This window comes from Musca vetustissima, unplaced genomic scaffold (assembly GCF_032173495.1).
Source record: "Musca vetustissima isolate MV318-11 ecotype Yass unplaced genomic scaffold, APGP_CSIRO_Mvet_v1 utg80235, whole genome shotgun sequence".
Lineage (NCBI taxonomy): Eukaryota > Metazoa > Arthropoda > Insecta > Diptera > Muscidae > Musca > Musca vetustissima.
In genome coordinates this window covers 72,596-87,895 of record NW_026887227.1, presented here as the reverse complement: position 1 = coordinate 87,895, position 15,300 = coordinate 72,596, and the positions used below count along the sequence as shown (strand labels likewise).

At 36.2% G+C, this 15,300-nt stretch overlaps 2 protein-coding genes across 2 annotated transcripts; one reads left to right on the top strand and one right to left on the bottom strand.

Moving 5' to 3' along the window:
- Positions 1 to 323: 323 nt before the first annotated feature.
- On the bottom strand, positions 324 to 542 carry LOC133334804 (uncharacterized). Its single transcript, XM_061543122.1, has one exon. The coding sequence runs from the start codon at positions 540 to 542 to the stop codon at positions 324 to 326; it is 219 nt and encodes a 72-aa protein (XP_061399106.1).
- Positions 543 to 3,946: 3,404 nt separating this feature from the next.
- On the top strand, positions 3,947 to 10,209 carry LOC133334803 (synaptic vesicle glycoprotein 2B). Its single transcript, XM_061543121.1, has 5 exons — positions 3,947 to 3,953; positions 6,783 to 7,298; positions 7,358 to 7,781; positions 9,558 to 9,787; positions 9,848 to 10,209. The coding sequence occupies exons 1-5, from the start codon at positions 3,947 to 3,949 to the stop codon at positions 10,207 to 10,209; spliced, it is 1,539 nt and encodes a 512-aa protein (XP_061399105.1).
- The last annotated feature ends 5,091 nt before the right edge of the window (positions 10,210 to 15,300 follow it).

Below are 15,300 nucleotides of genomic sequence, written 5' to 3'. Positions count from 1 at the left end.
CTGAATTTAACAAACAAACAACGAACTGACAGACAACAAAAGAACACAAAACAACAAACATGACACATCATCGGATAATACATTTTGTTTTTATCCAGGGGATTCAATCAGTGTTTCAATTAATCGGCCGATTTGTAGGTGCATCAGTAGTGGTGTTGATATTGTCATTGCTAAAATAAACAGCAGCAACAACAACGGCAACAACATCTCCTCTATCACCTACCTTAATTGCGATGGGTATTGTTGATTCACAGCATGCGATATATAGAGAGTGAACAGGAATAGAGATATTTGATTTTTTGGAGGACAGAAAATTGTTGGTTTTATCCATTGTGATGCAGATGTTTGATATCCGGTAGCGGTGGCATACTCGAATCCCAAATGAATAGATAATACATGGCTAGGGTCATGCCCAGGCCGCTAATGCCACCCATGTACAGGAATACGGATATGATGCGGAAAGTTTTCGATTCGAAAAAGTCATCGTTTTTGGGCACTGGGATTTCTTCGTCTTTTTTCTGTTCCGCTGGTGGTTGAGACATTTTTATTTGATTTTTTTTTCTTTATTGCTGTTTTTTTTATATTTTTTCCTATTAATTAATTAATTTTATGTTTAATATCGTATTAGAGCGAGGCGCGTTAATTTCAGTTAAACGAAACTTTTCTTCACATCTAGAGAAAAAACTATCGAATGACACTCGAATCTGTCGGTCGGACGACCAGCAGCTAGCCGCAGTAGCTTTGTTGTCCACCTCCTTGGCGATATTGAATTTCTTAGAAATATTTTCTTAGCTTAGTTCTTTGGATTTTTTTGTTGTTGTTGGCCAGCTAGGTGGGCTATTGCAGCAAAGGTTTCTTGCCTTGTGGCGTCGTAAACCGTGAAATTTTATGTGAACCACTCACTCACTAATAACCTAACGACGCCGGAGACGACGCCACTTTGAGAATTGTTTACCACAAAATTCTCCAATTCTTTGCCACATTAGTTTTTGTGTTAGTTTTTTTTTGTTTCCGTTTTATTTTATTCGGATTCGATTTTTGTGTTTTCTCCCACTTTTTTCCAGTTTTGCGGTTATTCTCTCTAATTGACCAGAATGCATTTTGGGAGGAATTGACTCATGGAAATTGTTGCATTTGATGGTTCTCTGTAAACATGGCTTCCCTACCTGTTGAAGAGTGGGTATTTTACGTTTTTGCTTGCACTTTTGAAAGCTTACAAAAGGTGAAAAGGGGATTTGGTTAACTTAGTGGGATTTAGAAAACAATGTTGTAATTAACATGCGAAAATTAGCGCATATATATTCGTGAACATTTTCTTAAAGAAAATCCTTAAAAAAAAAATAAAACGGGGGTTCCTGCAAAATATTCTTTAAAAAATCGATGTATAAAAGCACCCTTAAAAATCTGCGCCCCATATTCCCCTTAAACATATTCTTAAAAATTCTACGCCTCACACAATCCTTAAAAAAAATTCTTAAAAATGCTATGCCTCAGGCAATCTTTAAAAATCTTCTTAAAAATCAACGCTTCAGGTCCTTCTTAAGAAATTAGTCGTTAACAATTCCAAGCCTCAGAACATTCTTAAAAGACTATTACTTAAAAAATCGAAGCCTTAGACATTCATCAGATGGTTCTAGTCTTTTGGTCCTGGCTGGATGTGGAAAAAATATTTTTTTAAAAATTCAACCCCTGTCAGGACTTTAAAATATATTATTTAAGAAACCTACGCCTTGTCAGGTTCTTGAAAAAATATCCTTTAAGAAATTCACACCTTGTCAGGTCCTTGAAAAAATATTCTTTAAGAAATCCACGCCTTGTGTGAGTCCTTGAAAAAATATTCTTTAAGAAATCCACGCCTTGTGTGAGTCCTTGAAAAAATATTCTTTAAGAAATCCACGCCTTGTGTGAGTCCTTGAAAAAATATTCTTTAAGAAATCCACGCCTTGTGTGAGTCCTTGAAAAAATATTCTTTACGAAATCCTCGCCTTGTCAGGTCCTTGAAAAAGTATTCTTAAGAAATCCACGCCTTGTGTGAGTCCTTGAAAAAATATTCTTTAAGAAATCCACGCCTTGTGTGAGTCCTTGAAAAAATATTCTTTAAGAAATCCACGCCTTGTGTGAGTCCTTGAAAAAATATTCTTTAAGAAATCCACGTCTTGGCAGGTCCTTGAAAAAATACTCTTTAAGAAATCTACGCCTTGTCAGGTCCTTGAAAAAATATTCTTTAAGAAATTCACGCCTTGTCAGGTTCTTGAAAAAAAATCTTTAAGAAATCCACGCCTTGTCAGGTCCTTGAAAAAATATTCTTTAAGAAATCCACGCCTTGTCAGGTCCTTGAAAAAAACTTCGTTAAGAAATCCATGAACAAATATTCTTTAAGAAATTCACGCCTTGTCAGGTCCTTGAAAAAATCTTCGTTAAGAAATCCATGAAAAAATCTTCGTTAAGAAATCCACGCGTTGTCAGGTCCTTGAAAAAATCTTCTTTAAGAAATCCACGCCTTGTGTGGTCCTTGAAAAAATCTTCTTAAGAAATCCACGCCTTGTCAGGTCCTTGAAAAAATCTTCTTAAGAAATCCACGCCTTGTCAGGTCCTTGAAAAAATATTCTTTAAAAATCCACGCTCTGTATAGATCCTTGAAAAAAATATTCGTTAAGAAATCCACGCCTATTTGTCTGTCGCTGAAAAAATATTCGTTAAGAAATCCACGCCTATTTGTCTGTCGCTGAAAAAATATTCGTTAAGAAATCCACGCCTTGTCAGGTCCTTGAAAAAATCTTCGTTAAGAAATCCACGCCTTGTCAGGTCCTTGAAAAAATCTTCGTTAAGAAATCCACGCCTTGTCAGGTCCTTGAAAAAATCTTCGTTAAGAAATCCACGCATTGTCAGGTCCTTGAAAAAATCTTCGTTAAGAAATCCACGCCTTGTCAGGTCCTTGAAAAAATCTTCTTTAAGAAATCCACGTCTTGTCAGGTCCTTGAAAAAATCTTCTTTAAGAAATCCACGCCTTGTCAGGTCCTTGAAAAAATCTTCTTTAAGAAATCCACGCCTTGTCAGGTCCTTTAAAAAATCTTCTTTAAGAAATCCACGCCTTGTCAGGTCCTTGAAAAAATATTCTTTAAGAAATCTACGCCTTTTTAGAACATCCATCTTATTCTTAGGGTATTTTCAAAATCTGTGTCCACCACTCGGTCATTGCATTGATTTGCATTTTGTTGCACATGATTCTCTATTTGTTGTTGTTATTGCTTCGTAATGGTTGGCCTTTTGAACCCTCTGTTGACGATGTTAATGATGATAACATTGGTGTTTGTTGTTGTCTGTTGACGTTGGGTGTGTGTGGTGGTGTTGGCGATGTTCTTGGCTGTTGGTGCCATAACCATCACATATTAAACATTTTGTTTGTAGACACACACACAATTATTGAGATATTCGTTGTCGAGAGGGTCATCGTTGTCGTTTATGAAACAGAGAAATTGACAATAAATAAACGTGACCCAAACATACATACACATGCACATACACTACATACAACGTCAATAGTCATAAAGTCTGTGAATTGCAGCAAAAATGTTGCCATTGAAAAAAATAACAAAAAATATTTCTAGAAAAATAAATGAATATTAAATACATACATACATCATACAAATACGCACTTAGGCACATGCACACACACACTGACACACTCGGAAAAGCTCATAAATTCCAAACTACAATTTGAATCAGAATAAATGAAAATACATTTAGTGGGCAATAGAACAAGCACAACAACAGCAGGAGCAGCAGCCGCGGAAGCAACAACAACAACGATAGTTCGTTCGGTTGTTTGGCTCTTGGAAAATTATGTTCAAAAGTTGTGGTAATTTTTGGCGGTTGTCGAGCAAATTCGATTTGCATTATAATTAGCGTAGAAATAATTTGTAATCCTTTTAGCTGGTAATTCAATATGAAGCGTGAGAACATTGGAAATATGTTCGTCCATTGGCAGGATTAGGGTGCAATTTGTGGAAATTATTATGAACTTTGAGGTCAAATTGGGGGTAAAGGATAATTCAGTGGGAAAATAGATTTTTTTTATGTAAGGGATGAGGAATAATTTTTCAAGTACCAGCCAAAGGCGTGGATTTTATAAAAATTATTTTGTCATTGACTTACCAAGGCGTGGATTTTTAAAAGAATAATTTCCAAGGGCCTTTCAAAGTGTGGATTTTTAAAAGAATACTTTTCAAGGACCTGTCAAAGCGTGGATTTTTAAAAGAACAAGGACTATCTGGAACGTGGATTTTTAAAAGAACGAGGACTATCTGAAACGTGGATGTTTAAAGGAATAAATTTTCAAGGACCCACCAAGGCGTAGATTTTTAGAAGAATAATTTTTCAAGGATTAGATTTTAAAAATAATATTTGTTTAAGGATCAAATGAGGCGTGGATTTTAAAAACAATATTTTTTCAAGGGCCAAATGAGGCGTGAATTTTAAAAAGAATATTTTTTTCAAGGACCAAATGAGGCGTGGATTTCAAAAAGAATATTTTTTAAGGACCAAATGAGCGTGGATTTTGAAAATTAAATTTTTTTCAAGGACCAAATGAGGCCTGGATTTTAAAAAGAATATTTTTTTCAAGGACCAAATGAGGCGTGGATTTTAAAAAGAATAATTTTTTTTCAAGGACCAAATGAGGCGTGGATTTTAAAAAGAATATTTTTTTCAAGGACCAAATGAGGCGTGGATTTTAAAAAGAAATTTTCAAGGTCTATCTGATTTTTTTAAGAATAATTTTTCACGGTCTATCTGAGGTGTGGTTTTTAGTGGACTAATTTTTCAAGGTCTATCTGATTTTTTAAGGACTATCTGAGGCGTGGATTTTTAAGGACTAATTTTTCAAGGTCTATCTGAGGCGTGGATTTTTGAGGACTTATTATTCAAGGTCTGTCTGAGGCATGGGTTTTTTATGGACTCATTTTTCAGGGTATATCTGAGGCATGGATTTTTATGGACTAATTTTTCCAGGTCTATCTAAGGCGTGGATTTTTAAGGACTAATTTTTCTAGGTCTACATGAGGCGTGGATTTTTAAGGACTACTTTTTCAAGGTCTATCTGAGGCGTGGAGTTTTAAGGACTAATTTTTCAAGGTCTATCGGAGGCGTAGATTTTTAAGGACTAATTTTTCGTAGATTTTTAAGGACTAATTTTTCAAGGTCTATCGGAGGCGTAGATTTTTAGGGACTAATTTTTCACAGTCTATCTGAGGCATGGATTTTTTATGGACTAGTTTTTCAAGGTCTATCTGAGGCATGGATTTTAAAGGACTAATTTTTCCAAGTCTATCTGAGTCGTGGATTTTAAGGACTAATTTTTCAAGGTCTAACTGAGGCGTGGATTATTAAGGAATAATTTTTCAAGGTCTATCTGAGGCGTGGATTTTTTAAAGACTAATTTTCCTCAGTCTATCTGAGGCATGGATTTTTAAGGTCTAATTTTTCAAGTTCTATCTGAGGAGTGGATTTTTAAGGACTAATTTTTTAAGGTCTATCTGAGGCGTGGATTATTAAGGAATAATTTTTTAAGGTCTATCTGAGGCGTGGATTTTTTAAAGAATATTTGTTCAATGACTATCTGAGGCATGGATTTTTTAAGGACTAATTTTTTAAGTTCTATTTGAGGAGTGAATTTTTAAGGAATAATTTTTTCAAGGTCTATCTGAGGCGTGGATTTTTTAAGGACTTATTTTTCAAGGTCTATATGAGGCATGGATTTTTTATGGACTAATTTTTCAAGTTCTATCTGAGGAGTGGATTTTTAAGGACTAATTTTTCAAGGTCTATCTGAGGCATGGATTTTTTATGGACTAATTTTTCAAGGTCTTGAATTTTCCCAATCTTTCAAAGTCTATCTGAGGCGTGAATTTTTTAAGCACTTATTTTTCAAGGTCTGTCTGACACATGGGTTTTTATGGACTAATTTTTTAAGGTCTGTCTGAGGCATGGACTAATGGACTAATTTTCCAAGGTCTATCTCAGGCATGGGTTTTTTATGGACTAATTTTTTAAGGTCTATCTGAGGCGTGGATTTTTATGGACCAATCTTTTAAGGTCTATCTGAGGCGTGGATTTTTAAGGACCAATCTTTCAAGGTCTATCTGAGGCGTGGATGTTTTAAGGACTTACTTTTCAAGGTCTCCCTGAGGCATGGATTTTTTATGGACTAATTTTTCAAGGTCTCTCTGAGCCATGGGGTTTTTATGAACTGATTTTTCCAAGACTGTGTTCGGCCCTGCCGAACTTACCGACATTTTTATTTATATTTTCTATATATTATTCTAGAAACTTACCTTACGGTTTCATATCCTGCAGCTTCTGCAATGGGATACCATCAATAGAAATTGGGAATCGTTCATGCATTTCCGGCATGCGGGAATCGAAAAATACCAAATAATACAACGATAGGACACACCCAAGACCACTTATACCGCTCATATATAGAAATAACGAAATCCAGCGAAATAATTTGGTATCGAAAAAATCCAATGGTTCATTTGAGGCAGGTTGTCCTGCAGCAGGATCACCAGACGAACCGGTATTTGGAGGCTCAGCAGCTTTATTCGACAACATGGCGAGGCAAAGACGAGAGTTCTACTGAACTTTTAAGGCAATTTCCAATAATTTTCAGAAATTTTGAATTCCTAATTAAGATTGACATTTTCTGATAGGAGATTTGAATTCCAATTAAGATTGAGTGACAGTTATTAAATCTGCTTTTTGTTTTCTTTTTCTCTTTGCAGGTGAAAAGAATGCCAATGGTGGCACCATTGTACCCTCACATACCTTTGAAGAGGCCATCAGCTTATTGCCAATTGGCAAGTTTCATTACAAGCTGCTATTGGTTGGTGGCCTGTGCTTCCTGACGGTCATGGTGGAGATTATGTGTGTCAGTATTATTTTGCCCTCGATGAGATGTGATCTGGAATCGACTGTGGCCGAACAAGGTATATTGGCTTCAGCGGGATTTTTGGGTATTGTTTTGAGTTCGCATGGCATGGGTTTTTTGGCTGATACCTGGGGTCGAGTAAAGACTCTGCGATTGGCCTTTACCCTGGCCTGCATCTCCACTGCCATCTCAGCGTTTTCTGTCAACATATGGATGCTGATAGTTTTCCGCTTTATAAGCGGTTTTGTTATATCCGGTGGCCAGGCTTGTGTTTTCAGTTTGGCTGGAGAGTTCCATGGCAATCGTACCAGGACAAGGCATGTGACGTTGTTGTCGGGTTTCTTACCGCTTTCGTTGGTGTATTTGCCGAGTAAGTAAAGGGAGGACATATTTTTTTTTAAATTCTTAAAAATTTCACCTCATTCACAGCTATGGCCACCTTTATCTTGCCCCTCCAAATTGACACAATGTTGTTGGGCATGAAATTCTCCTCATGGCGTATTTTGATCCTGACGAATTGTATCTTGAGTCTGCTGACCCTGTTTGGCTTGTATTTTATTCCTGAGACCCCGAAGTATATGTTAGTTCAGGGTGATAACAATGCTGCCTTGGAAACCCTTCGTTGGATATTTACAAAGAACACAGGAAAACCGGCTACAGAATTTCCCGTCCAACATATTACTCCTCAAACTGGTGGTGCCAACTTAGCCAATATTGGTGGGGTAAAGGATGCCGTCAAAATGATTTGGTCTCAAACTAAGCCTCTCTTCGCCAAGGAAAGATATTTGCACACGATCAATATTTGTATTATCAATATGGCCGTCTATTGCATATCGCAAGGGTTGTTTATGTGGTGAGTATGGATTTGATTGGGATTATTTCGAAAGAATCTTTTTTATACCCAAGACATCATACCCTGTACCCACACTGTGGTACAGTGTATTATGTCTTTGTACATATGTTTGTAACAGGCAAAAATAATCGAGATAGACCCATGATTCCATTTGAAAATATGCATAGAATCACTTTCTGAGTCGATTTATGCATGTCCGTCCGTCCGTCTGTCCATGTTAAATTGTAAACAAAATACAATTTATGATCCAAATTGGATGAAATTTGGTACAGCTCATTTGTTTGGCCCAAGGACGAACCCTACTGAAATTGGAAAAATCGGTTAATATTTAGATATAGCTCCCATATATACTTTCGTCCGATTTAAGGTAAATGGTGTACCAAAGTCCATATATATATTTCGATTTGCACGAAATTTGTTATAGCCTATTGAATTAGGTCTAGAATGATGTGTGCTAAGTTTCGTGAAAATCGGTTCAGATTTAGATACAGCTGCCATATATAGTTTCGACCGATTTTAGGTAAATATTCCACTAAAGTCCCTGTATATCTTTCGATTTGCACGAAATTTGTTATAGCCTATTGAATTAGGTCTAGAATGATGTGTGCTAAGTTTCGTGAAAATCGGTTCAGATTTAGATATAGCTGCCATATATAGTTTCGACCGATTTTAGGTAAATAGTCCACTAAAGTCCCTATATATCTTTCGATTTGCACGAAATTTGGCACAGCGTAATGAAAAAGGTCTAGAATGATGAGTGTTAAGTTTCCTGAAAATCGGTTCAGATTTAGATATAGCTTCCATATATAGCTTCGTCCGATTTAAGGTAAATTGTGTACCAAAGTCCCTAAATATCTTTCGATTTGCACGAAATTTGTTATAGCCTACTGAATTAGGTCTAGAATGATGTGTGCGAAGTTTCGTGAAAATCGGTTCAGATTTAGATATTGCTGCCATATATAGTTTCGACCGATTTTGGGTAAATATTCCACTAAAGTCCCCATATATCTTTCGATTCGAACAAAATTGAACAGCGTAATGAAAAATGTCTAGAATGATGAGTGTAAGGTTTCGTGAAAATCGGTTCAGATTTAGATATAGCTCCCATATATAGCTTCGTCCGATTTAAGGTAAATTGTGTACCAAAGTCCCTACATATCTTTCGATTTGCACGAAATTTGGCATGGCGTACTGAATTAAATCTAGAATGATGTGTGCAAGGTTTCGTGAAAATCGGTTCAGATTTAGATATAGCTCCCATTTATAACTTCGTCCGATTTAAGGTAAATGGTGTACCAAAGTCCCTATACATCTTTCGATTTGCACGAATTTTGGTATAGGGTATTGAATTAAGTCTAGAATGATGTTGCTAGGACGATTGACACAACGTACTGAAGTAATATAAATTAGTCTCTGGCAAGTTTCCCTAAAATCGGTTCAGATATAGATATATAACAAACACGTTACCTCTGTTAGGATACATATATAGAATATACCCAAAGTGGTGAAGGGTATCGGATATCGGCCCAGTCCGACTTTACTACTTTCCTTTCTGGTTTCTTTTCCCGAGGGGTGGATTTTTTAAATTTGTTTAAGGGCTATCTGAGGCGTGGATTTTTTAAAAAAATTGTTTCAAGGGCTGTATGAGGCGTGGATTTTTTAAAATATTTGTTTCAAGGACTATATGAGGCGTGCATTAAAAAAAAAAAAAAAATATTTAAGGGCTGTTTGATACGTGGATTTTTTTTAATAATTTGTTTGTATTTTCAATTTCAGGTTCCCCACCCTTCTCAATGCCATGGTTGCCAGTAATGCCGAAAATCCTCTGGTCTGCTATACATTGGTGCATTTGAATGATGGCTCAAATACTGGGGCCAGTGATGTCTGCAATGGTCATGTAGATATTTTCCCCTTCCTGATTATTATTTTGGTTGGTGCTGCCTTCACCCTCTTCTATTTGTTCTTCTCTTTCACCATTGACCTGATTGGCAAAAAGAATTTGATACGTAAGTTACAGAACATTCGATGCCCAGAAAAGGTTATTAAAAATATTTCTTCCATTTCAGTTACATGGCTGGTGGTGTCCGGCATTTGTGTCACTCTACTCCATTGGACTACGAATTTCTACGTCATTGTAACACTGCTCACATTCACAATGAGTGTCGGCAATGTGGGCGGTTTGGTCTCGACCATTTCCATGGAATTCTTCCCTACCAATATCAATGCCATGGGTATGTGTTTCATTATGATGCTGGGACGTGTCGGTGCGGTGCTCGGTAGCAATTTCATTGGTGTCCTCCTGTTCAATTATTGTGATAATACATTTTGGGCAATGACTGCAGCGTGTCTTATTCTGCTAGTAATGTCGTGGTTCCTGCCCGAAAGGAAATACAATAAGAAGAAAGTTATTCACCCCACAACGGGTTAAGATTCGAATGAAAATAAAATTGATGAAAAAAACAATTAGTGTACAAATCGTGAACATGTAGTTCACTCTTAACTATTAGTTAGAAAAATTAATTGAAATGTATTTTTGTGTTTAAAAATAATTTTCTGTATAAGTAATTCGTTATTACCATACTTGGCTGTACTTCTAGGATAATAGTTGTATTTTAAAATAGAGTCTAGATTTGAATTATTTTATGTCAAAATATCGAACAATTTATTTAGTTTTTTTTAATAAACCTTAGCTTATTTCATTTAAATAAATGCTAAGCCGAACTTTAACTGAACCTAAATGATTTTTTTAATTTTCAAACGGAAGTAAAAATTCCGATTCCGATTGCCATACACAACATGCCACATCGATATATTTGGAGGAATTTGGAATTTTGAGGAATATCAGATGACTTGAAAAAATATTTTTCAAAAAAAAAAAAAAAAAAAACCCCGACTATGTAAGGACTTGGAAAAATATTCTCTAAAAAATCCACGTCTCTGCAAAAAAAATATTCTTTAAAACATCCACGCCTCTGTAAGGTATTGAAAAAATATTCATTAAAACATCCACGCCTCTGTAAGGTCTTGAAAAAATATTCTTTAAAACATCCACGCCTCTGTAAGGTCTTGAAAAAATATTCTTTAAAACATCCACGCCTCTGTAAGGTCTTGAAAAAATATTCTTTAAAACATCCACGCCTCTGTAAGGTCTTGAAAAAATATTGTTAAAAACATCCACGCCTCTGTAAGGTCTTAAAAAATACTCTTTAAAACATCCACGCCTCTGTAATGCCTTGAAAAAATATTTTTTAAAAAATCCACTTCTCTGTAAGGTCTTGAAAAAATATTCTTTAAAACATCCACGCATCGGTAAGGTCTTAAAAACATATTCCTTAAAAAATCCTGGCCTCTACAAGGATTAGAAAAATTATACTTTAAAAAATACACGCCTCTGTAAGGACTTGACGAAATATAATTTAACAAATCCACATCTATGTACAATCAAATCCATCTACGCCTCAGATGGACCTTTAAAAAATTATTCTTTAAAAATCCAAGCCTCTGCCCATACAGCCCAAAGAAATTCTGAAAATAAATTTTAAAATTATTATTCTTAAAGCAATCGTAAACAGAAAGCAACAACAAAAATAAAACGTACTACGCAGACAGCGAAGAATGTCGCCACAACTGTCAACATTCATGTCATGTTAACTTGTCAAACTATTTTAAGATCGGCAATAACGGCAGCAAAAGTAATTCCTGTGACGACAGTTAATCTGAGGGATACAGAAGCTGAATTGCATGTACACTTCATACAAAATGCACACACATACACACACATATATACGTACTTATGTACATTCCAAATAGGAAGATGCCACTTCACATCCACCGTCGATGTAGCAAAAGTAAGTCAGACACATTTTTGTACATTTATGACGATGTATTAAAATTCCACAAATTCTGAAAATCGCATCTTTGAAAACTGAAGAAAACAAAAGAAGAAAAAATGCAGCAGCAACAAATAACTCTCCCAAAACAATAAATACTAAATCATAATAATGATAATGACCCATGGAAACATGGGCCATGGCTCATAGAATAAACATGGTCACAACAGAGATCACCATGATCTGCGATGGATGTCATCGGTTTTAGTTGATGTAGCCACAGTAGCATCATGTTATCGGACAGCGGTGTACTTACTTCTTCTTCAGTGAGTAGCTAGCTTTTCGACACGCAGCGAAAATAAACCCAACAGATTTGCTACACCATTAAATGCTCATTTTGGGATAAAATACATCCCAACCTATCCGAGTAGTTTACCTTTTATTGACTGTCATGGAATGTCAAACACATTTTTGTCTGCGTGAGTAACCCAACGTACCATCGGGTGCGGTTTTCAAGGACAAACGAAGGCTTAGGTCCAGAAGTATATTTTTTAAGCAATATCTTTTCAAGGATTATCGAAGTCGTGGCCACCACAAGGGGTGGATTTTTTAAAGAATATATTTTCAAAGCCTAACAGATGCGTGGATATTTTAAAGAATATATTTTCAAGTCCTTATAGAGGGTTGGTTTTTTTAAAGATTTTTTTTTTCAAATCCTTAGAGAGGCGTGGCTTTTTTAAAAGATTTTTTTTCAAGTCCTTATAGAGGGTTGGTTTTTTTTAAGATTTTTTTTAAGTCCTTATAGAGGCGTGAGAATATTTGTTCAAGTCCTTATAGAGGCGTGCATTTTTTAAAGAATATATTTTCCGGGACCTGCACAAGGTGGGTTTTTTAAAGAATATTTTTTTAAGTCCTTATAGAGGCGTGGATTTTTTAAAGAATATTTTTTCAAGTACCTATAGAGGCGTGGGGTTTTTAAAGATTTTTTTTAAGTCCTTATAGAGGCGTGGATTTTTAAAGAATATTTTTTAAAGTACCTATATAGGCGTGGGGTTTTTAAAGAATATTTTTTTCAAGGACTCAATCCAACGTGAATCTTTAAAGAATATTTTTTCAAGGCCCATATAGAGGCGTGGATTTCTTTACAGAATGACTTTTCAAGGTCCATATAGAGGCGTGGATTTCTTTACAGAATAATTTTTCAAGGCCCATATAGAGGCGTGGAATTCATTACAGAATAACTTTTAAAGGCCCATATAGAGGCGTGGATTTCTTTACAGAATAATTTTTTAAAGGCCCATATAGAGGCGTGGATTTCTTTACAGAATAATTTTTCAAGGCCCATATAGAGGCGTGGATTTCTTTACAGAATAATTTTTAAAGGCCCATATAGAGGCGTGGATTTCTTTACAGAATAATTTTTAAAGGCCCATTTAGAGGCGTGGATATCTTTACAGGATAATTTTTAAGGCCCATATAGAGGCGTGGATTTCTTTACAGAATAATTTTTAAAGGCCGATATAGAGGCGTGGATTTCTTTACAGAATAATTTTTCAAGGCCCATATAGAGGCGTGGATTTCTTTAGAGAATAATTTTTCAAGGCCTATATAGAGGCGTGGATTTCTTTACAGAATAATTTTTCAAGGCCCATATAGAGGCGTGGATTTCTTTACAGAATAATTTTTAAAGGCCCATATAGAGGCGTGGATTTCTTTACAGAATAATTTTTTAAAGGCCCATATAGAGGCGTGGATTTCTTTACAGAATAATTTTTCAAGGCCGATATAGAGGCGTGGATTTCTTTACAGAATAATTTTTAAAGGCCCATACAGAGGCGTGGATTTCTTTACAGAATAATTTTTAAAGGCCCATTTAGAGGCGTGGATATCTTTACAGGATAATTTTTAAAGGCCCATATAGAGGCGTGGATTTCTTTACAGAATAATTTTTAAAGGCCCATATAGAGGCGTGGATTTCTTTACAGAATAATTTTTCAAGGCCCATATAGAGGCGTGGATTTCTTTACAGAATAATTTTTAAAGCCCCATATACAGGCGTGGTTTTCTTTACAGAATAATTTTTCAAGGCCCATATAGAGGCGTGGATTTCTTTACAGAATAATTTTTCAAGGCCCATTTAGAGGAGTGGATTTCTTTACAGAATAAAGGCCCATATATTTGTTAAAGATTATTTTTCAAGTCCTTATATAATTTTTCAAGTCCTACATAAGGCTGTGCTGGCATTCTGGGTTCTTGTTGACGATTTTCTTACCGAAGTGTCTATTATTTGTAATTTTTTGTAAGAATCATGTATTCCCTAAGCCAAATTTCTTTACCACACTACAAAACCCAATCCGCAAAAGTATGATTTGTTTGATTGCAACAATTGCGGTTGTAAAATGATGTTGCCCGATTGACATATCAATGCGGAATCCAATGACACTGCCAACAATCTAACCAGTTGGAGTTTATTGAACTTCAAAGTTATTAAATACTGTACTCCCTTGATGTCATCAACCTGACGACTATTATCGTCATCATCATCATCACCAACCACATTGTGATCAGGTGGTGGTGGCTCGAAGTGGACATTATAACTTGTCCCACTCCTAGTCGATTATGACCATTTATGGCTATGTCACCGCCAGTTTCAGACATTAGTCGTTCAAAACAATTCTTTACAATTTCATACATTTTTATAGACTTTTAAGGACACACAGCCAGCTAGCCAGCCAACCTGGCAGGCATGCAGGCAGTCAGTCAGTCCGATAGCCAAGTGATTTTTATTCTTTCCTACGTCTGTGATTGCAGACCGACAGACAACAGATTGCTTTGTGCGACATTCATTATTGGCAGTACACCAATTTTGTTGCCATCCTCACCCTGCACACACCTCCGACTCGCATCATCCCCATCATCATCATCAGCCACTTCTAAATGTGATGCGTTGCAATTCGATTTAAATCGCATTGTGATGGCGGCAAAGGAAGAAGACAAAGACAGGTTTATTACTGGCATAATGGCTCTAACCCAGGGGTGGGGGGTCCAAGCGGGTGTCATTCACAACAATGAGAAGATACAGATATGGCTGAATGTAACTTATTGACCATTTGGATAGATTCCATGATTGGAAATACAACATTGTTGGTAATGCAGCAGGCAGGGTGATATGTATGGATGGAGGTAGGGGAAATGTCACAATAGTGAAGCGAGACTGCATGCGTGCTTAGCTAAACCTGCAGCCTGATCGCCAATACCGTGTGAGAATCTTCTTTGCTAAGCATTGCTGTTCGCTTTTTTTTTTCCTGCCTCTCCATTAACGGTTCATGTTGTGTGGCAAATATTTATTCGCAGAATATGACACATGTGCGACATAATAAAACGCACATGTTTAAATGTTTAATAATGGCCATGATTAGAAATTAAGTTAATCTAAAGATGGATTAGTGGAGTGGTAATAGCTGGCTGGCTGACCATCATTGGCATTGCATGCGGCTGTGGCGTCCCAGTGCAAAAGCTCTCTATAATAGTCATAATAAGTGCCATAAGTCCCGACAACCTCGAAACCGTTCAGCTTTTGATGTAGTCCACAGTGACGATGTGATGTTGACAATGTTTGCGTATGAGTGTGTGTGTTTCCAGCGGCAGCTATTATTTTGTACAGTTTATGAGGATCGAAGAAAACAACA